Here is a 23,314-nt window from a genome sequence, read left to right as displayed (position 1 = left end):
TTTACAACGCAAGTCGTTACAACGACTTGCATTGGGGGGCGCTGGATAGTGAATAGTTTAATTTACTATTCCAACTCCAGTCCCCGTGGATAGTAGGAAAGGTTTTGGATAGTAAATTAAACTATTCTCTATCCTACAGCGCCCTCCAGCGCAAGTCGTTGTAACGACTTGCGTTGTAATTCCTGCGTTGTAAAGGTACTGCGTAGAAAAAGTTTTGTTGTAAAGGATGTTTCCCGTTCTGAGACACCTGACGACTTCGACCAGCGCTAGATGCCCAGTTTACATCTTTGTTTGTCAGAGGTAAGGGCGACTCTTTACAGCAGCCACAATTCCACCAACACTATAAGTGCCAAAGCAGATAGTGCCTCCCAGAAGGAGTTCCTAAAAAGGTAAAAGCCTACAGGCTAAAAAACATCCTAATGGCAGATGGTTGACACCAGCAGATGGTAGCAGAATAAGGACCCAAGGCAGAGAGAAACACAGGAAAATCCAAGAACTGAAGGAGAACTGAACAGGATTCACAAGAACATGGGCGAGGAACACCCCCACAGGAAGAAGTGTTATGATACAGGGAGCAAAAGGAAAAAATGGCCTTTTAAACTGGTGACACAGGAATTGCATCACAGGAATGTACAGATGCCATAACGGCTAGGAAAAGAACACTAAACGCCGGAAGGGCTGCCATATTGGATTGAGGCATGTAAATACTCAGGATGATTCTGGGAAGAAGAGGAACTTGGAACAATATGGATATGCTGACCGTGTTCTCCCAACCAATTTCAACAAAGAAAGGAATGGACTTGCGGCAGATGATACCGGTGAACTGGCAGCCATGAGGTAAGTTTGCAGGAGGAGTGACGCAGCGGTCCGCCGGCCTCTCCTCCACTGCTCAGAAGCCATGCATCTGTCAGCTTGGGACAAGAGCAGAGAAAGCTGCCGGGAAGGACTCCGGCACAACAAGTGGGGCTGTTGAGGACGATCTTGTATTGCATCTTTTTTTTTATTCTTTTTATTGAACAAGAGAAGAAACAAAAAAAAAGCTTCAGAGACATAGCATACATGGACACATATTTTGTGGGTAGTCGAATAGCACCGATATCTGATAAGGCTGCAGGTTCCCATCTTAGATACATGTTGCCAACACCAGTACAATACCAGCCAGAGACATCTGCCAGTCTTTCATTGGAAAACTTTTAGACGCACCTCAGGACCCCGTCTACTGATCTCTCTACACTTCCCAAGCCCCCCATATTTGTATTGCATCTTTAAGAAAGGGATAACCTTTACAGCAACTTTGTGAGTGGCCTCTCTGACGTCTGGCTGAGATCGGGGAATCCCTGTCATTCAAATGCAGTAAAAATCATCCCAGACTTAGACTATCTCATATTAATGAGAGCTGTTGGTATTAGAGGTATGCAAGAAAGAACTTACATACATTCCTTGGACAAGCCAATCAAAAGAGATTTGTTTCTGCATCTCAGGTTTGCGATATGGGGAGGGGAAGTCTATATTTTCAGTTGTTTGTGTTTGCAAATGGGCCTTTTTGCAGAGAGCTTCACATTCCAAAACACTGTGCAAAGTCTACAATTTAAGAACTCTTTGTGATCCTAATGAAGCATTCTTCTACAGTGTTGAGACTCACATTTAATGCACCTAGCAGGTTAAAATCTTTCATCCAGGACTTTATACTACCAGGCAGTGCCGGATGTGTGGCCTTCAATCCACAAAGTCCTCAACCTTGTAACCCATTGTTTTTTTCAGTAGAACTGGATGTGCCCTGGATCTGGAGTAGTCTTATGTGGACCCCCATCCAATCAGAGGACCAACATCACAACTGTCTTCCAGATATGGATTGATGGTTATATTTTCTTATGCTAGGCTACCTGTAAAGGTACGGGACTCATTGTTGCTACTTTCTGGAATAAAAGAAAGGCTCAAAGCAGGGGCACAGAGCCATTCCTGAATACAATATCTCAAAATGAAGAGTTTAACAAAGAAAATTTAAGGATCCTAGCCAATCTCACCCCACCTTAAGCGCGACTGGCTTGATATTCTCAATGGATTGTCGGAATATATTTTTTCAAGCCTCACCTACACGACACAAACTAGATCTGTAGAGTTTTTGCTAGGCACGCGCACTACATATTCAAAATTCTACCTTTCATTGTAAATCCACCCTCTTACATGTTTGTTTTTCCTACTATCCATTGACTGTCTTACAAAGTGGGCTCCCCTAAAATAAAATGTTGCTTGCCAAAACTATACAATTGTAGGCAAAGGACCAAAGAGACAAATTCAAAACTTATAGTTGTGACTTTAATTCAGCCAGTTAGTGGATGTCGTTGCATCATATCTCCTGCATGTTATGGCAGTTGAGTAGTTGGAAAATAAAATGAGGGCCTATTTTGTAATTGGATATGAAAGGACAAGTTTAATCAAATGAGAACAGGTGTAATGTTTTTGTGAGGTGACGGATATATAGAGAGGTGAGCTAACAGGTGTGATAAGATACAAGATAACAGATGTAGCAGGCTACAAGATGATGTAGGTATTGAGTTGTTACAGATTTAACAAGAAATGAGTAGACAGGTATAATGAGATGTGAGTTCACATTTGTAAAGAGATGTTAACTGATATATGAGGAGATATTATGGGGCAAGAATAATGAGATCGGAGACGTTAGGCACAGTCGATTATGAAAGAACAATATGTGACAGATATTAGATGTGACCAGTGTAATGGAATGTGAGTAGACAGATGCAGTTAGTAGTTACAAATGTAATGAGATGTGAAAGGACAGGTGTGATGTAACATGACCTGAAAGGTGAAATGATATCAGAGCTGACAAATGTAAGGAACTTGCCTGAAAAAGGTAACTGACACATTTAAGGAGATACGAGTGAACAAGTGTATTCAAATGCAAGCTAGTAGGTTTACTGGTATGTCACCCAACAGGTTGAATAAGATGTGACCGTTGGAATCAGATGTGAGCTGACATGTGTAACATGATTAGAGTGGACAGAAGCTACAGTAAAATGAGATGAAAAATGTCCCAAACCATACGTGTTTAATTGCAATGAACAACAGATTCAGATGTAAACACACTTTTATATCTTTGGGAGAATATATTCAGGAAGAAACACTTGAAGCATTGCTTTCAATGTCTGATATCTCTGCAAGTTTCTATGAGAGTCTAAGGAGACAAACACAGTCAAGTCATACCTGATTCCAGAGCATGTACTCACACTGCCCCAGGAGTAGGGCAGCCCCCGCACTCGCAGATGGTAGTAGCAGTTCACCTGCAACAGAGGAGAAAGAACTTTATGATGAAGGATGGCTCACCTTGCAGGGCATGGGCTCCAGTCTTCTGATACCAACATCACAAAATAAAATGATGGACGAAGTGTTGAAACCTTTCAAACACTTACCCCCTGGTCACATATCTGGGTTTAATTAATTGTTATTTTGCCAACCACGCCACCCCAGTTTGGACCCAGCCCTAAGCATATCAGCCTTCCTCTTGGGAACAGTCCAGCCCAAACTGCCAGGCCAGGTCCGCCCTGGACCAGAAACAAACATCCTAAGACTAGTTTCGGGGTCCAGTCTTGTGATACCAATGGGCCTCGCCTAACTCTGCAGGGGGGTCTTCCTTCAAGATGCAAGGGGTCTAGCCCCTGCACAAGAGGCCCTCAACTCACGTACCTTGTCTTTAAGGAGCTCGGGTGCTTTATTGTCACAGTGGCCTACGAGCCCCCACCACACAAGGGTTCTTGCCTCAAGAAGCAGATATCAGCAAAGGCAGATGGGTTTGTTTCCCAGCAAAGCAAGATCCAACACAAGGAGATAGCTGTGTCTCAAAACAAGGGGGAGCAGAGAGAGACTTAGCACAGGGATCTTGCCACATGACAGAGGTTCTCAGCTCACGATGCACGGGGTCTCATTTGATGCCCCTGGCAGATAGGAATTAAAGATATCAACCATATACTCTCCACCAGCCTGTATTTACAAATGCAAAAAAAAGGCTTTTTGGAGCCTGTTCTTCAAGAGTGGTTTGACACTGGGGAGGAAACAAAGAATTTAGTGGAGGAAGGTTGCTTTGCAGGAGCCACAAGACCCTTTAGATAGGTAAGGCGGAAAGCACGCACCTCACTGCAAAGACTCAGTCCTAGCTCCATAGTAACTTCTGATAGTCTATTAAAGCGCACAAAATAGAGGTGCACTGACAGCGAGGCACACTAAAGGCTCCTTACCGGCTTCTCAGCACTTTCCACCACAGGAACACCATCAGGGAGGTAGGAAACCAGGCTGTGCCCCCCACGCAAGAGCTCCCTGAGAAGGAAAAAAATATGAGTGAGCAAGAGTGCAGCATAAAGTGAGAGTGCGAAAGAGTAGCCAAAAGAATGAGATGAGAAAACGAGGGAGGATGATGATGGATCAAGGTAGAGAATGAATATTATTATTGATGCTTTGTAGCGCAAGCAGCTACCCGCAATGGGTTTCCCGGCGCCAGGCCTTCACATAGTACGTTCTCAGAGAGTGATGGGATACTTTATTCAAACAACCAGGTTTTCAGTTGTTTTCGAAAGATGGAGAGAGACTGACAGAATCTCACTTGCTGGGGCTTTGCGTTCCATAGTTTGGGTCCTAGGCAGGAGAGCGTACGTACTCACTTGTTCTTTTAACTCTAGGATGAGAATGAGTGGGAAACTGGAGACAAAGTAGAAGACATGAGTGTGGAAAGAAAGAATGAAAACATGAAAAAAAGAAAAATGCAAGAAGAAAAATGAAAAAGTGATACAGGAAATAAGGCAGAAAGATTAAACGAGAAAAAGAATAGAAGGAAAAAGATGAAAGAATAACAGCTTAAAGTGAGAAAACGAGTCACAAATTTCCCAAAGTATACCAGATGTGATGAAACAACCTATTTTTCACGAAAGTTTATTGGCAAAATATAAGCACTAGAAACTTCAGGGAAAGCAAAAGAAGAACCGAATGAAGAGTGAATTTGTGAAAGAAAGAACATGACAAAGAAAGAAACAACAAGTGAGAAGCACATTTACATGTACCCAAAGAAAGAAAAAAGAAAGACAGATTTAGATACGCAAAGTAAGAAAATAGAGACAGGAAGACAGAATTTAATATAAGCAAAGAAAAAATAAAAAAACAAAGAGGTCTAGAGAATGATGCATTTAGATTGCTAAAATGAAGACAACATGAACGAAAGAGTGAAGAATATACATAAAAACACACAAGTAGCCCAAAAAGAGCTAACGACAGACAGAGAAATTAAAATTGAAGGATGTAACAGTAGTGGTAAATAAACAAAGAGTGCATTGAAAAGTGAACGAGGATACGTGTCGGTGTGCCGCTACCTTATCATTTCCAGCAGGGGTCACAAAGGGCCCGATCAGTGGGTGGGCCCGGGCAGGTGCCTTCAGCGCCACCCAGCCCATCCGGCCTCCTTCAAACTCCCACATCTGCCCTTCCTCTCCGGATCCGCGCGCGCTTCCTCTTGGCTCTACACTTTAAGTATTCACAAAGCTGCATGCTGCTTATCGGGCTGCTTCAGAGCCACACTGTGAATGCACGAGCCGAGGCGTGGCTGGGCAAGGAACAAATGACCGGCCGTCCATCCCGGGCGGAGACGTCTCAGGAATGCCGGCTCGGGGGCTGCCAAGCATGCGCTCCCCTGGGGATAGCGGCGAAGCCGAGCCCAGAAGTAAGAGAAGCAGCCACACAAAGGGCCGGGCGCGGCCACGCAGCCATTGTCTGAGGTGAGCTGCAGCCCACCCGGCCTTCCAAGGAACGGAGGAAGGGTGGGCGCCGAGGGACCAGGGTCTCTGCAGGAGGGCAGGGGGCCACACCTGAGAAGCAAAAACCGGGCCAGGCCAGACATGAAAGTAGGACTAAAGCCTTCAGTCTTACTTCTTATATCTGGCCTGGTCCGTTTCTGCATAGCCTTGGAAACGTGCACATATATACATAGACACACGCCCAATAGGCTTGTAAATGTAAGTGTCTCTTTGTATATGTACGTGTGTGCGCAGATTATATATATATATATATAGTCTTCTGTGGATCCTGTAAATGAAGCATATAACTTTCAATTCTGCTTTGCAAGATGATAGACCTTTGTCACAAAAACCGGGACATTTACTTAAAATTAAGAAAAGTATCAGGACACTAGGCCAGTCCCATCGGGAAGTCCTCTGAAAACTGGCACTGTCCGGGGAAATCTGGGACGTCGGGTAACCCTACGGTAGGGAGGACTCTGAGCACTAGTGGGGCTTGGTTCGCGAAAGAACCTGAACCCTGATTGGCCATACATTATCGATCCTCTTTCTCACTCTTCAATATTTGCCTACTCCACCCTCAGTAATCAGCTGACACACTCACATCATCAAACCCTTCTCTGTTACAGACCTCACTCCTTATGCACCTAGTGCCAAAACTGAGGCAAATCCACCAACATGCAACTCCTTACTTCTAACACAACCAGAAGCCTACCAGTCCATAGGGGAAGGGAGGATTGGCAACAGGTTGTTGTCACATGATTCAGTGGTATTATGGGTCAAGGCAAGAAGGGGCAGAACGAGAAATATCGCTTAGTAGACAGTCACTGCCCCAGTACTATTGGGATTCCAAATTTACTAGGCAACACTTTGTATTTATTAACACAACAAAATAAAATACAATTCAACCTCCTCAGCCATTCCCTTCTCTTGTAGAAGCCCATGTTGGCTTCGCCTCTGAATCCAGCTCCTCAGCTATTAAAAATCTGTCAAACTGATACACTTCGGGATGGTGCAAAACCCACTTTCTGAGGTGCTTATTTCAACCCCACTAAAAACCAAGTGCGATTTCAGTTAATCACCATCATCTTCCTGTTTCCTCTGTGCAGAGCCGAAAACTGCCAATTCATGTCCATCACAATGCCGAATGACACAAAACAAGCTTTCGCTCAATTAATCCATACTACTGCCCAATAGCCATCAACAATGTGCAGGGGCCAGCACCAATAAATGAACACGACTGCCCGATGAACAAACCCAATGGCCGACGCCCGATAACCCCTACCCATATTCAATATCAACGGGCTGTAACCAAAAGCAATGCAGCTACCTAACACCCAGTAACCAACAACGATGGTTGTTACTGAACCCTAGATCCATATACAAACACCATCTCACACTATACCAATGTCCTCACTCTGTTTCCGACTAAAGCCTGGTGTTACATCAACATGTACATGCATCTCAACAAAAATAACCTATTTCCCATTCATCCACGCGCTCCTTGATGTAAAATATAAATATCCATACAAATTCATGTGTATGCACTTTACTGAACAAGCTATTCTGAACCCCCTTACAGGTCATCTTGCTTGTCTTGACTATATGATGTGCAAGTTACATAGTGCAGAGCCTGCCTTTCTGGTCTGCCCATATCTGGCTGTTTTGCATGGTGCAGACATTGCATATCCATGTCAGCCATATTTGGCTTGGTGCCTTATTCTAGTTCCGCTGACATGGCATTGCATACAGTATATAATACCTAGAAACTTGTCACTCTGGGAAGAAGCGGTCTGAGAGCCCCTAAGGTGGCAGATCTGACTTCTTCCTGGCTAATTAGCAATGATGCATGCTTTTGGTACCATTTAATAAATTTCACTCTGTTTCTGAGCAACCTGCTTTGTCTGGTGAGTTTCATTCATGATATGCTCCTGGGAGGGTGCCAGTATTTCCCTATCAGAATGGTGTCAGAAAAGTGGGACATATTGGAGGACTGTGATGTCACCAGTTGATAAGTGAGATGTAAACTAAATAACTAACTTGCCTTGCTGCAAGTGACCTTTCAGTCTTTCAAATATGTATTTAACACATAGTATTAATAAAAGGGGCATTGACTGGCATTTAAAATACACAGGGGACTGTAGAGAATGTTTTTAAAAATATTCTCTTTATCAATAAACTAATTGGTATGTGAATACACTGCAGGAGAGCCTGGGTTAGAGAATAATTTATGTGTACCTACACATATAAGAAGTAGTGAAGCAGGTGACTGATAAGTAACTAAGTTACTTTATGTCAATAAATATTGACAAATGGCTAGACTCTTTGGGAGTTTTATAAAATCCATTTCAGGAGAGCTCTGCTAGGAGGGGGTATTGATTTTACCCACACAAAGAAACATTCCCAGAATATTGTGAGTAGAGCTTCTGATTTGCTTGTTGCACCGGAACACAGGAAAATAATTTTGAAATATGCGTAGTAATGTCATGGATGAATGACTGTATTTGAATAGGGTATTGATCTTCAGTACTGAACGTCTATGTTTTCTTAATTTATTATAAAAAATGAAGCTCATTAGTGCAAGAGAGAAAGCCTAACACATTTTCCTTTGCAGGAGACATTTTGAATTTATCTTTCAGGGTAAGAGCACATTGTTAGTAAAAAGCAGACATCACAAGACAGGATCTCAGATGAAAATAATGGTAAGCGCAATAGAAAGCTGTTTAAAAAAAGACTGTCAAGAGAGAAAAATTCAAATGAAGGTAAGAATATGAAGAGCCATGACTTTTGTGTATATTAAAATGATGCTTGTAACTCTCACTCTATCAGCTGGCATCACTGTGAGTGACTGTATTCTGCTCTTGCACAAGGAGCATATTGACCCACAAAGTAGTTTTGTACAGTGCACAGAATTCCTGTTGCAATGAGTACTTTTTGAGACCAAAAACGATTTTTAATTTTACCAATGCTTGTTAGAATAGTGAAGGCACAGCAGCTCCAACACTGATATGGGTTTACAAAAAGCCATTCCTAAACTAGTCAATTTCAGGCCATCACAGAGAAAAACGAATTTGTGTGTTTCTACAAAATTAGGACAAAAATATTAAAAATAGACATTGATGTGGCCTTAGATACATGATATTAAATATTAAAAGGCATTCACATTAATGGGTGGCTACTCAGGATGGCTGCTCAAAAAATGAGCTGCTGTAAAATAAAAAACGCTAATAGATTTAGACTGGTTTGGAATATTTAGCACTGTTGAAAAATATTCTGTGAAAGTATATCAAAGTATATATCCAGATTTTGAATGTGCACATTAAAATGTACCTCCAACTGGTTAAACTATGTTGTTACACCACATGAAAAGTGTGGATATTAATTTATCTAACAACACCAATATTACTGTCTCTTAGTGACAAACTTAAAATGTAGTATGGCCTAATGGCTGCAGTGTCAAATACAAAGGCCTTCAAAAGAAATGCAGAGTAGCTCTAGAGACGGGGTGTCTTTAACATTTTGACCTCTTAAAATTTTTGAAAGAGGAGATGGCAAGCAGGGAGAGAATGAGAAGTTTACGTACTTTGCTTCTGGCCAAAGCAAGAACTATATGCACTCATGCTAAGGGAAATGCTGCTTAAATATGCTATTTACTTACTAAGAGTTTGTTTATGCCCAGTTTCTACATATACATGTTGACAGAAGTGAAAACTATTTCAGGTTTTCTACTTTCAAAATGGGGCAAGGTGGTTAGCTCCTGTACAAGTTAAGGGTAAGAAAAATGTGGTTGTTCTCTCCTTTTCTCAATCTCTTTTGAGCCTGTCTAAACTGTCTATGAAATTACCATGAGCCATTTAATTGGCTATTCAGTAATACGGTTTTAAAAAGTGTTAGCATTAATAAAATGAATATATATATTCTATGTCACTGCCCATCCTGTCTGATGTTTTAATGAGAGGATACGTAGTCTACATTGCTTTATTAGCTAGTCTGTGTAAATAAGCTGACCCTGCTTATTAGAGCTGATGTTGCATAGTTTGGATCTTGAAGCAAATGTACCCACTAGAATGCCTGTAAAATTAGCAGTTTGGGATTTTCCTGCTGTAGGTGCTTTTAATAAAAGAAATAATTTCAGAAGTGTCTGCAGTCCTGTACAAGTAATGTGAAGTCTGTCCACACAGGGAGTTTTAAGCATTTTTTGCTGAGGTTAGCCACTGTGTGTGTGTGTGTGTGTACAGGGCTGTGTTTTAAAAAAAAAATTTTACACAAATAAGTTTTGCTCAAGATTTATTTTAAGACCAAGATCTTCGCTGAAAGGTAAGTAAATTTTTTTTATTTTTTTTTAAAACATGTTTTTATTGGTTTTAACCTTTTCGCTGCGGTGGCTATTCCGCCGCAGCGCTAACGGGGCGGGGCGGCCGCATGCTTGTGACAGAACCGCTCCATCACCAGCCGCGGTTGAGCTGTGCTGGTGACGGAGCGGTTCCGTCATGACCCGCCCCGCTCATTAGAACGGACGCGCAGGCGCGAAATCAGCGCCACGCAGGCGCGGCGGCCGGGCCATAACGGAACCGCTCCGTCATCAGCACAGCCCAACCGTAGCTGATGACGGAGCGGTTCCGTCATCAGCAGGGGAGGGGTTGATACACAAAACAGAAAGACTGTAGGCATGAGTAAATTTCAAGGTTACAATCATCAAATAGCATTTGTACTGTTGATTCATTTCTCTCCAAACTCCTACTTCTATTAACATTGTATCTATTTTGTATAATCCTCCCCCCCCCCTGAATTATCAACCCCCCTCGGAGTTGTCATCTGAGCTTTCATCGTCCGACTCGGGAACAGGGTCACAGATATCCCCTCTGGATGTATTCCAGTTGGTCCAGATCCTGGTCCATTTGCGAGGGCATTTCCTATTTACATATACCGCTCTTTCCGTAATCATTGTCATGTCCATGTCTGTACACCAAGCACTCAAAGAAGGTAATTCAGCCGTTCCCCACTTCTGTGCCACAATCCTCTTGGCTACCATGAGGCCTAATATCGCCCAGATTTGCACATAGCGAGATAAGTCATTCGCCTCCCAGATATTGAGGAGGCACCTTCACGGCCCAGGCAACAGGGAAACATGTAGTGCTTGGAATATTGTACGCAAGACCCGACGCCAGTAATCCGTTAACAGAGGACAGTCCCAGATTGTGTGGAAAAAGGTACCCTCATTTCCGCAGCCCCTTAGGCAAAATGGATGTTGAGCCCTACCGATTCTATGCAGTGTAGGTCTAGTGAGATAGGCTCTATGTAAGAATTTAAAATGTACAAGTCTGAGTCTGGCCGAAATTCCCACCTCCCTAGGAGAGGCGAGTGCCATCTGCCATTCCGTCTCATCCATGGCATCAATATCTGTTGTCCCATCTCTCTTTCAGTGTTGCTGTGGGGTCTGACATATTGTTTATTAGTTTGCGGTATGTGAAGGAGGTGGCCCGTTTAGGCATAAAGTCTGTGAGGAGCCTATCCTCCAGGTACAGGGCTGTGTTTGATTGAAGGGGGAACATATTCCTTTTCAGCAGATTTGTTTCTATTTTGGCCTACAGCGAATAACAAGGTTCTAAAAGAAAAAAACATAGATATAATACCTACTTGTAATGTTGAAGAGTAGTTTAAACAACTTAAAATTCCATTATATTAATTAAATATCCTGATTCTACCATTGTAGGGTACAACACTACAGGTAAATGTACATTTTGCTCTAATGATGTCTAAATATATAATGTGCCTAGGGAAATTAGGGTCCAAATTAATTCTCAATGCATGGTAATAATATTAGGGATATCACATTAGCCTTCCCGGAACCACATTGGACACCAAAGATCTGTTTAGGTACCATTAGCTAAAGGATAAATTACATTGTTTTAGGAGCAAATGGGGATATAACTGTTTTTTGAGAAAAAATAAGTTTGGAGGAAATATACAGGGTGGGTTTATTCCACTGAATAACATTAGCAAAGGGTGCAGCGTAGATACCAGAGAGTAGATAAGAGTATGGTATCAGTTTTATTGTTGCACAGTGTATCAGGATGAAGATATCAGACATGCCCAAGGAGAATTTCATGGTTCCACTAAAGTGGAAGATGTTTCCACTAACGTGGGAGATAAAGGGATACATATCACAACTTTAATATGAATAAATATAATTTTGAAACAGTATATATATATTTTTTTTAATAAATGAATTTATTCACAAATACCTAACGATAGGTTAGAACAGGGCAAGCACTGTTTACATCTTCAGTAAGGATTCTCTGTTGTATACAACCTCTGTAACGCACGTATGGATGTGTTGCGAGATGATGAATGATGTTGTTAGACTGTAGTTTGTTACATATGAAAAGGAAAGAGATGGATGTACACATAGCTAACAATAAGGTTATTGATCTAGGGAATATAGAGGTTTGGAAAAATGCCCTCACCATAAAGTGATATTTAAAATAAATAAGATTTTAAAAAGAGAGGCTGGTGAAAACATGCTGTTTCAAGAAATTAAAAGAGACATTGTGTACTGCACCTTCATGGGGACTGCCTGACTACAAACTGCCTTTCCATCTCTGTTTCAGAGCAAAATAACATTGCAAATGTAGTGATGCTGCCAAAGGTGTGGTGACACAGCTGGAAAAGAAAGGCCTGTGGGACACAACTATGTGACTTTGCTTTCTGCAGTGATTGGGGGTCAGCAGCTGTGATGGTGGAGAGGATGGCTCTCATTGTGTTGGGACTATACCTGTATTGTCTAGGTGCCATATTTGGTGCAGTGGTTGCTGTCTGGATCGACACAACATTTTTCTGCTAGCAGGCACACAGGTTATAATGGCACCATGTAAGATACCCACCTGTTAATTTGTCAAAAGTATTACCTGCAATAGGTTATGCTGATGCTTAGGAAAAGATCTGACCCCTAAGTAAGTTGGTGTTGAGATTGTAGAAAACTGCACCACGCCAAGATTAGACACTATTAGTAAAGACAGACTATTAGTTGTACACTAATGGTTCCTCCTGCAGACTGCTAGACACTGATCACAGAGCAGGGTATGCTATAGCAATAGTTGAAGTGCAGCTCTGCCACTTGGAACATCTACCCAATAAAATGAGCTGTATGTTGTGACAAAAGCATGAATACTAGTCAAGGGTAAAACTGTTAAAATTTAAACTGATTCACATTATGCTTTGCAGTTCTTATTTGTGGCCAGCTGTGGAAGTATCACAGATTCATAATAGAAACAGGGCGCCTTATTAAAAATGGTCCTTTATTGAGGATCTTGTTAAAAGCAATACTATTGTACACTAGATAGCGGTAATAAAATATGAAGACTACATAGGAGCTATTACTTCGTTGGCCAAATATGATGCCATTGCTGACACAGCATTTAATGAAAGTATGTTACAGCCAGTGCAGATGGGACTAATGAACAAAGCATTCCAAAAATACAGCTCATTCAGAGACAATTGTAGTAAGCTAATGTAAAGGAAGAACAATGGTCTCCAACAACAGATGAACATAGAGGGAGGATTGATGATGGGAGTGAGCTGAATAATGAAGAGAGTATGGGCCTACCAGGATGAGATAGATGCCTGTGTCCCCACGCAGTATATTCCTTTCCCTTACAAGACTGGAGCAGGGACCCTCTGATATTGCACAAGGGAGGATGAATGTGCAGATGCATGTTGCTTCCCAGTGAATGGATTTAAATATTTTCTGGTGTGGGTGGATATGTTTTCAAAATGAATGGAGGTGTATCCAACAGGGAAGAATAATGCAGCAACTGGGGCGCAGTACTTCAGTAAAGTCATCTCTCCAAGGCTAGGGACCCACCAGGGCATAAATAGCGATAAAAAGGAGATCACTTAGTGACTACATTTATGCTGAAGAGGTTGGTTTTGGGAATAAAGTATAACATGCATACCCCATACCACCCTCCAACTTGAGGCCAGGAGGAGTAAATGAACTCCAAAATAAAAATAAAAAATACAAAAATAAATTATTAGTAAAAGCAACCGATGGAACATTCCTGAAATGGCCTAAGGCTCTGACTTTAGTACTGCCTGCAATGTGGCAAAAGACTTCTAAAGTAATTATGGATACATGGTCATTGCGAGAAAAATAAAAGCTGTTTCTTTTAGTTCTAGGTGGACTGGACCACAGAAAGTGAACCAACGCCATGAATGGATTGAGGGGAGAAGAGGCAAGGCAGCACCCCAACGCCTGAGAGGACGGTACCAGAAAGTGATGACCATCTGTCACCAGAGGACCTGAGCAACACAGCAGTCAAGAAGAGGACAGACCAGACCATTTCCACGATCCATGAGGGCCCATCATAAAGTGATGCTGTTGAGTGAAGTACACATGATGACCTGCATCTGCAGAAAAGTAGACTGAAGAGGACAACGCAGGGCAGGTCCGTGACACTGCCCCTGAACAAGAGAAGCAGACGACCGCTTACTGCGTGCCTTTAAACTACTGACAATTGCAAAAGGTGCCCAGGAAATGAGTAAAAAGTGTCACTGTAGCACTATGCATTGCACAGAGAACATATTTGTTAGACACTTACTGCTGGTATCACAACAGCCTGCTGATATAATATTGATATCATCAAGATGTATCAATGGGACAATATATGCATTTTATGCAAAGACTGTGTAATGCCATCCAAAAATATGTAACTAATGTTTCCTACATATATATATTTTGGTTTTACATTAATGTTGGATAGGTATATCCAAAAGGGGGGATTGATGTAAAATATAAATATCCATACAAATTCATGTGTATGCACTTTACTGAACAAGCTATTCTGAACCCCCTTACAGGTCATCTTGCTTGTCTTGACTATATGATGTGCAAGTTACATAGTGCAGAGCCTGCCTTTCTGGTCTGCCCATATCTGGATGTTTTGCATGGTGCAGACATTGCATATCCATGTCAGCCATATTTGGCTTGGTGCCTTATTCTAGTTCCGCTGACATGGCATTGCATACAGTATATAATACCTAGAAACTTGTCACTCTGGGAAGAAGCGTTCTGAGAGCCCCTAAGGTGGCAGATCTGACTTCTTCCTTGTTAATTAGCAATGATGCATGCTTTTGGTACCAATAACTAAATTTCACTCTGTTTCTGAGCAACCTGCTATGTCTGGTGAGTTTCATTCATGATATGCTCCTGGGAGGGTGCCAGTATTTCCCTATCACTCCTCACAGTCATCCAGCCACTGCTGCTTGTTGGTGCAGCAACTTACTGGTTTTGTTTCAACTCCATCTCATGCTGATCCCCTTCGATTTCCAGTGCAACAAGAAGATGGCTGGGGTGACCGTCCTGCAATCAAACAAAAGAAGACAGGAGTAAGGCAATGGCAGGCTAAGAGACTAATATCAACTTGTTTTGTGGAAGATAACTATGGGGAAAATTAGCAACCACGCTGCTTATCCTTGCAATGACGATCAATCCAACAAAGACGTTTGTCTTAAAAGTTCAAACTGGACATTCAACCTTACTCAGCAGTGGGTGTTATTTGAATATCTGCAAGAATTCACACAAGAAACAACACCCATTTTGAGGTGAGAACTGAAAACCTGAGGGTTAGTGCAACATTCCTCATCTCTTCCAAGAAACATTATCCCGTTTTCTAAAGTGCTTACCACACAAGAGGTACAAAAAAAAACCTACAGGGGTACTGGGTTAGAATGACAACCTCCACTTCAAGGCTTGAGTCCGTGCCGTACTCAGACCGGTAAAAGAAAAATGGTCTCGTCGCAAAAGTCTGTAGCCTCCTTAAATTACCACTAATGTTCACACTGTAATATTTATTGCAGGTTGCTTACTGGGACAACACTTGTCAATCTGATAAAGTGCTTTGTTTTGAACACAGCAAATGCCATGCTGTGACTGGTCACTAGGTATCTGCGATTAATGTGCATCTCTGTCTATTGCTATTAGAATTCAATAAAAATGCAATACTAAAGCACACCAAAGGGTGGCAGTGCTGCTCCCATATACGTTGATGCATCTAGCCAGTACAAGGCGCTGCTAAATTGCGAATAAGCAAGCCAATGATTTTCTGGAGGAAGCCAATGCCTCCCCATTATGCCTTTTCGCTGCAGAAAGGTCACTCTTTTAAGCTTATTTCCTCTGGTAAAGACTCCAAGACACCTTCAGTCTGCCCATTTCCAGAAGGGAAGGACAAATAGCCGTTACATTTTGCAAACTTCCTTCAGGAAATAATGCCATGGACACTCCATCTTCCCATTTCCAGCACGTTAGGACAGCAAGAACTATTTTCCTGCTTATTTCCTGCAGTTAATGGTGCCAAAGCCGGTATCGGTATATGTTCCTATAGGTAAGGGTGCCCAGTCCATTTAATATTCCACTTACAAAGCAGTGCCCCTAAAATCATTGTATCTGCTCACTTCCCTGTGCGCAGAGACAACTTCCCATGTTCACCCAGTCGGCAATATTCCTAAAAAAAAAAAAAGATACACCCTTTCAGTCTATAATATACTACTGTTAAGGACACCTACGCACATCCAATCAGCCTATTTTCTGGCTGCTTTTCATACAGAAACTTAAAGGTCTCTTGGTCGTTCTAGCTTACCCTATTCTCCCCTTTTTTATACATTCTATTTCATGACTCAATCACAAATAAAGTAACAGCTTTTTCTATGACTCAATTCTAGAACAGAGTAGAAACCAGTTGCATTTAGGTTCCAGCAGATATTGTTATGCTGAAACTGGTTCCAGACGGCCCCAGAAAAACCTCTTAAAACTGTGTCCCAGGCAGGGTTAATTTGAGCTGGTGGTGTTTGGTGCTCCATACCGGAAATTAATTGTCAACAGCTGTACTTATGACAGTTTGCCACATGGTGGCGATGTTTGACTAATTTAGAGATAAGCACAATTACAATTGTTTATTAATTCAATATATGTTATAAATTAATAAAACCTGCTGCCCAAGCCATTCTCATAGCTTTGAGTGGCCTGAAATATTCTGAACTGTCACACTTGTAGGAGTGTGATAGTTTGTAGTTTTGTTGGTACTGTAATTGGCAGCACTGGCAGGGGTAATGTTTGGTGAAGCTGCAGTGGCCTCCTGACGAAGGCCCTGGGCACTTCCTTTTTTTTACGAGTTAAGCAGTGGTCCCAGGACACACGCTGCACTGCCAGACTACATTTGTTATGTGCAGTGTGCGCTGGAAGCCAGCAAGAGGAACGTAGGCCTGAGGTACTTTTCTCCTAGTAGTGTCCAACTTCTAATGCCTCACTTAGATGACAATTCAATAGCCCTTTCAAGCCATGTCTAGGAGCATAGATCAATAAAACTACCCATTGAGAGAACCAATAGAGGACAGCGGTTTACTTTTTCAATCTCTCTCTTAATGTAGCCAGCGTAAGTCTGTTTCTGTAATAATTACTACAATAATGAACACATATTTTATAGACAACAGTTTTTTGGGGAGCGGTTGAATGTGTTTTTAATACTACTTAGTCATTGGTACAAATTTTGCCAGCCTTGAAGAATGAAAGATGAGTTACAACCTGCAACATTACAATGTTATGTCTTACATATACTGTATGCATCTGTTAGCAGTTCACACGTTACTACCCGAGTTGTTTTATTACAATTGGAATGTGTCGCCTGCATTGTATGGAAGGATCTCTTTCACAAATACAGAGCTATCTTATATCAAGCGAAGAGCAGTATTATGCAGGTTTCATGCCATATTAAACAGCAGGTATGTTCATTCTCTGCGTTATTTTATTACGATTCACAATTGTGATCAGAGAACTTAACGACCACAGCTGTTTTACAAAAATACCCAATGACTTTAGATACACATAGATGTCAGTAACAGGTGCCTTACCACCTAAGCTAGCTTTAAGTACAATCATTTTTCAAAAAATAAGCCAGAACATAGAAATCACTTTTTTCATAGCTGTAAATTTATTTGGGGATTTTATTAGTAAAAATAATAAATATGTACTTGCAATTTACTCGAGGCAAGGAGCAGACTGTAATGGACTCTGCTCCTTATTACTCCATTCCGTATGAACCTGCACTGCCTTTCTCGGGCACAGTGGTGTTCTGTCCCCACCACAAAATGTGTTGATTTTCAGAATGTATTTTATCAATTTCCACTGCTCTGAATACATTTGTATTTTAATGTTACTCTGAGTTCCTTCTCTTAACCTCCAGTGGATCACGAATCACTCTGCTCTTAAACACATGGCGTCTCCAGTTAAAAATTGCCTTACAGAGCCAGGAAAATGGCTCGAAGGGTTAAAATGTCCTTTGGAGGCATGGATTCGAGTAAACTAAAGCGAACCACATTCATATCCTGGTAGGACCTCCTTCCGAGGTTAATATAACAAGTCGCCCTGATTGGGCAACATTGACAACTGTTGCTTACAGAGTTTACAAAACTAGAAAATATCTGTAATTGCAAGTGGTATATACAACACATGTTATAATTCCTCTGTTAGTCTAGCGTACACTTGCTTGCATTCTTGAGCATTCTAACAATCTACTTGTAGCCTAAAAGCAAGGAACACTTTAGTCACCAAGATGTTGATTGCCTCCGATTTGTCTTTATCCTTCAGGAAATCTGGTCTCCCAAAAAGGACACGATTCCCGATGATAGACCCTGACACAATACCTAATGAGGCCTGCAAAAATGGAACCTCTATTAAAAGGGAGATCAATATCTCTAGGTGCACAGCTCCAGATTTGGCTTCCGGAAAATCGAAACTAACATTCCATATGTAACATCATTAACTGGAAAAACCGTCTAGATGAGGCCTTCAGAGCGGGACAGTACAAATGATGCCTCTTAAAATAGCAACAATACTTGGACATTGTACTCTAGATGTGGCTTAACCAGTCATCTGAAGTTAAGCGTGGCTCAATGGTTAGAGCGGCAGACCCTGATGCAGAGGTCTGGCCCGGGACTAGGGTTCAATTCCGACCTCGGCGGCTCTTGGACTCAATCTCCCCGACCTGATAATTCTCGCCTCGGTGCCTAGTCTAATCATGGGTCCCACTCTGTGACTCTGGGCAATAGCTTGCTTAATCTCCACAACGGCCCCAGCAGCGCTTGGATGCCTGGCTTCACCTTGGGGGTGCCCAGGAGTGGACATCTCACAGGAAAGCCAGGAAGGGTTCCACAGCGGTATGAATACAGCGCTACGAGTCCTCAGGGTAGAAGTGTGCTATATAAATACAAACACATTTACATAGCATTAGTAAACTTATTTTTAGAGACAGCTTTAGCCTTTCTTCCTGCCTCTTGTAAAAATAAATATATAAATAAACATACGTACATCGAAACACCAATGGGATTTAAATTAACCCTCTCCAATCATTGGTCTGTTCAACTGTCATTCACATTTTGATTCTATGTCAGTCCACGGAGGCTCAAATTATGCTTCTCAATCTTTACTACAGAAACAGCAGCAAAGGGTTAAACTTTAAACAGCATGCCCCGTAAGGACAACCCCCTCCAGGTCTGCTCCAATCAACACACAATGTCACCAATAAAAGTCCTAGAAGTTCTTGTCACTTCCTCTTTCTTTGCTGCTGCAGCAGCGAGATAAGTGACTTCATATTTCTTGTATTTCTGGTGCGCTTATTAATTGCTGTTTATACGCTACTGTACAGCGCGCTGCGCTGACTTTGTTGTGCTTTTGTCCACACGTTCGCTTCACGGGGGTTTGAGGCTTTAATGCCCTCCCGACATGCGTGCTTCATTTTTTACTTGCCCGACGCGCGCTGCACTGTGTTTCATGTATTTGTGCATGCGCAAATTATTGTAGGGAGCTTGAGGCTTCGGTGCCCCTCCGCCGTGTATTTAGCTTTAGGGGCGGTGGCGAGGGAGCGGAGCTGCGCACTTCGGTGCGCGAGGGAAGCAGGTTCTTTTCACAGCCCCACATTCCATGCATTGTGCGCATGCGCGGAGAGACGGTTTCGTTTTCAGTCACTGGCTCTTCGCGCATGTTACAATTGTTTGCCTGTCAAATTCCCGGCTCATGTCTAACGCTTACCGGAGCGCATTCCGGATCAGTGCTTGGCACTAGGGGAGTTATAGGGCGAGCTCCTGCCACCACTTTATGTTTAGTGAAATAACGTTATTATATTTGATACATTTAGATATATTTCACTTGCTGAGACCCAGGTTATTTCTGTACACAGAAAAATCTACAGGAGGTCTTCTTTGCCCTTGGGTTACTCCCCACCCCAGAATCTCCTTCAGACCTGTTCAACTACTGTTCAATGGCGTACTACGCCGAGGAGGAGATAAGTGGGTAGAGTATAATGAATATGAGGAATATCAGGAGCCTTATGAGGATGAATTGGAGGAGAACCTTGTGGAAGCCCAGGATACCCACGTCCAGGGTTTGGTGAATAAGGCGCTTATCAAGGCCTTGAAGCCCCTGGTGAAGTCCCTTAAATCTTATGGGAAAAGAAAGTTTGGGTCATCTTGTAAGGACACTTCTGCCCCACAGGATTCGGCTGAAGTCCTGGTGAAAATGGCGAGGAATGTTCTGATGGACCATGGCTCTCTGGCAGGCAGGGATACGCAAGTAGAGTCTTCTCCGGCTACCCTGGCTACACCAGATTCCGATGAAGGTTCAGTGAAGCCCAAGAAGAGGGTCAAGAAGACCAAACATATGTTTTATGATGCACAGGAGGACATGACACCAAACAACCTACTCTTTAATCCACAGAACTTGATTCACCCTAGGTCCACTGAATGGGCTCCCTGTGTTGAGGTGGCGCACTACGTGCAAAATAATTTGCGACAGAGTTTTGAAAATCAGGTTCGGACAACCTTGAGATCGGAATGTCCTCGACCTTCGCTGTTGGGGAAGGTGGCGGATACGCCAGAATTGGATCCAAACATGGCGACATTCATGCAAATATTCTCCAAAGATCCCAAAAAAGGTTTGGATAGGGCCTGGAAAGAGTGCCAGGACAAATTGTTAGATGTCTTGTGTCCGCTAACTAAAATCTTAGATGCTGCGGTCACAGCAAAAGACAAAGGTGTCCCCCTGGATTCCTCCGACATGATGGAATGGGCAAAACGTGCCATGTGCTTTCTGGGCAATGCCAACGTGGCGTTATCTACAGAGAGGAGGAAGTCTTTTCTCATGCGAATCGACCCCCAACTGGCTGAGATGGCTACTACGGAACCGGATTCCATGGCAAATGGCATGTTGTTTGGCGATGATTTCGTCAAAAAGATGGGCAAATATGTGGCCACCTTTTCTGCCTTGGATAAGGCACAGGCCAACGTCAAACGGGTTTTTCATTCAGGTGTTTTTAACAGGGCCAGCCGTTACAGAGGTCGAGGGTCCGGCCGAGGTGGTAATCAGACCTCTAGAGGTGCAGAACAACGGGGCAGAGGAGGTCCCCAGAGATCAAAGTTCTACCCGTCCCGCAACAGAGGTGACAGGGGTCGTGGACAACGAGGAGGTTACAGAGGCCAGCAGTTCTAGTCTGGAGATTCCTCCTATGCAGGTACCCACTTTACATTGTGGAGATCATATGGGGGTAGGTCGTATTGCGCAGTTCCTTCCCAGATGGGAGGCCCTGATTCCCGACCCGTGGATAGGACAGACGGTACGGGGTTTTCACATCGAATTTTATGCGACTCCCACGCAATCGGTGACTCCCAGACCCCTAAGTTTTTCCCCAGTAGAAATGGGTTTCATCAACGAGGAAGTTCAATCGTTGAACAAAGGGACGATAGTGTGGACGATCCTCATCCGCACGGTTTTGTGAGTACGATCTTCTTGGTGCCCAAGAAAGATCAAGGTTTTCGTCTGGTTCTGAACTTGAAAGAGTTCAATGTGGGAGTAGTGTACCGTCATTTCAAAATGGAGGGGATTCATCTCTTAAGGGACATGTTGTTAAATCAGGATTGGATGGTCCGGTTGGACCTGAAAGACGCCTACCTGGCGGTCGCCATTTTCCCGCCTTACCGGCACTTCCTACAATTTCAATGGCACAATCGAGGGTTCGAGTTTTCAGCTATGCCCTTCGGTCTGTCGTCCGCTCCATGGTGTTTCACGAAACTCATGAGACCGGTAGTTCAGTGGTTAAGGGAGAGAGGAGTCAGACTCATAATCTATCTGGATGATATTCTGATCATGGGTCAGTCAATCGAGGTGGTGGAACTCCATCTATCTTGGACTATCCAACTCCTCCAGGAGTTGGGATTTCTCCTCAACGTTCCGAAATCTCTTCTGGTACCTTCGCAAGTAATCGATTTCTTAGGTTTTCAGGTGAATTCCTTGACCTCTCAACTACTTTTGCCTCTCAAAAAGAGGACAGCGTTCAAGAAAGAATTTAGGAGAGCGCTTGCCTCTCAGACAATATCATTGAGGACGTTAGCCCGCCTCGTGGGTCTATTGACGGCGTCCATACAAGCGATTTTTCCCGGCCCATTGCATTACAGGGCCTTACAGAGGTTGAAGATTCTACATCTCCGCAGAGGTTTACACTATGCGGAGCAGTTAACGATCTCGCGAGAGGCGAACTTGGAGATGAATTGGTGGTTAGAGCACATGGACGCTTGGAATGACAGGGCCATCTTTGCGGCGCGTCTGGATGCCATCATAGAGTCCGATGCCAGCCGGTGGGGCTGGGGAGCTCATTGTGGGACAATGGAGACCGGGGATGGTGGTCCCAAGAGGAACGGCGTCTCCATATCAACTGCCTGGAACTCTTGGCAGGGTCCTTTGCGATTTGAACTCTGTCTCCTCAGCGAGTGAGTTGTTGTATTCTACTGCGTCTGGACAATGTGTCCGCGGTATGTTATATCAACCGCCTGGGCGGTACCAGATCCCGACTTCTAGCGGAAATAGCCAAGAACTTTTGGCACTACTGCCTGACTCACCACATTTCAGTGACGGTGGAGTACATTCCGGGTTCGTCGAATGTGGTGGTAGATTGGAACTCCAGATTTCTGAGGGACTCCAGCGATTGGAGACTTCATCCCAGTGTGTTCAGGCATTGAATTCCAAATGGGGACCGTGTGTGCTGGATCTTTTTGCGTCCAGACTCAACAGACAACTTCCCCTGTTCTACAGTTGGCGTCTGGATCCGTTATCGATCAGCTCGGACGCATTTCCTCAATTGTGGACGACGGGCATTCTGTATGTCTTTCCCCCCTTCGTCATGATTCCGAGGTTGTTAGCGTAGACGCGCAGGCAAGGAGCAGGAAAAGTCTTAGTATCCCCATGTTGGAAGGCGCAAGCTTGGTTTCCGGTGGCGATGAGCTTATCGTGTGCACCACCGGTTTGGATCAGGTCATTCCCAGAGTTGTTGACGGATCCGGTGGGCCTTCATCATCCCTTAGTCCTGCAGGGTCAGTTACCTCTCATGGCGTGGAGACTTTCCAGCGACGCTGGCAAGTGCCGGGAGTTTCACAGGACACTCTTTTTTCTCTCCCAGTCTTGGGCACCTTCCACGCACAAACAA

General features: G+C 43.2%; 1 protein-coding gene and 1 pseudogene across 3 annotated transcripts in view; one reads left to right on the top strand and one right to left on the bottom strand.

Annotated features, from left to right (window-relative positions):
• Window positions 1-23,314, bottom strand: part of ADAM15 (ADAM metallopeptidase domain 15) — a 245,133-nt gene that overhangs the window by 109,545 nt on the left and 112,274 nt on the right. For all 3 annotated transcript variants that reach the window (XM_086947377.1, XM_086947378.1, XM_086947379.1), the window contains exons 3-5: window positions 15,077-15,153; window positions 4,251-4,329; window positions 3,223-3,299 (exon numbers count right to left, since the gene is read on the bottom strand). In XM_086947377.1, the coding sequence (XP_086803503.1) occupies window positions 3,223-3,299; window positions 4,251-4,329; window positions 15,077-15,153 (233 nt within the window). The remainder of the gene's footprint in view (window positions 1-3,222; window positions 3,300-4,250; window positions 4,330-15,076; window positions 15,154-23,314) is intronic.
• On the top strand, window positions 20,102-22,605 carry LOC147673510 (uncharacterized; annotated as a pseudogene).

The sequence above is a fragment of the Lissotriton vulgaris genome, chromosome 12 (assembly GCF_964263255.1).
Source record: "Lissotriton vulgaris chromosome 12, aLisVul1.2, whole genome shotgun sequence".
NCBI classification, from domain to species: domain Eukaryota; kingdom Metazoa; phylum Chordata; class Amphibia; order Caudata; family Salamandridae; genus Lissotriton; species Lissotriton vulgaris.
The sequence above is the reverse complement of the archived record's forward strand: the minus strand, read 5'-3'. Positions and strand labels throughout refer to the sequence as shown.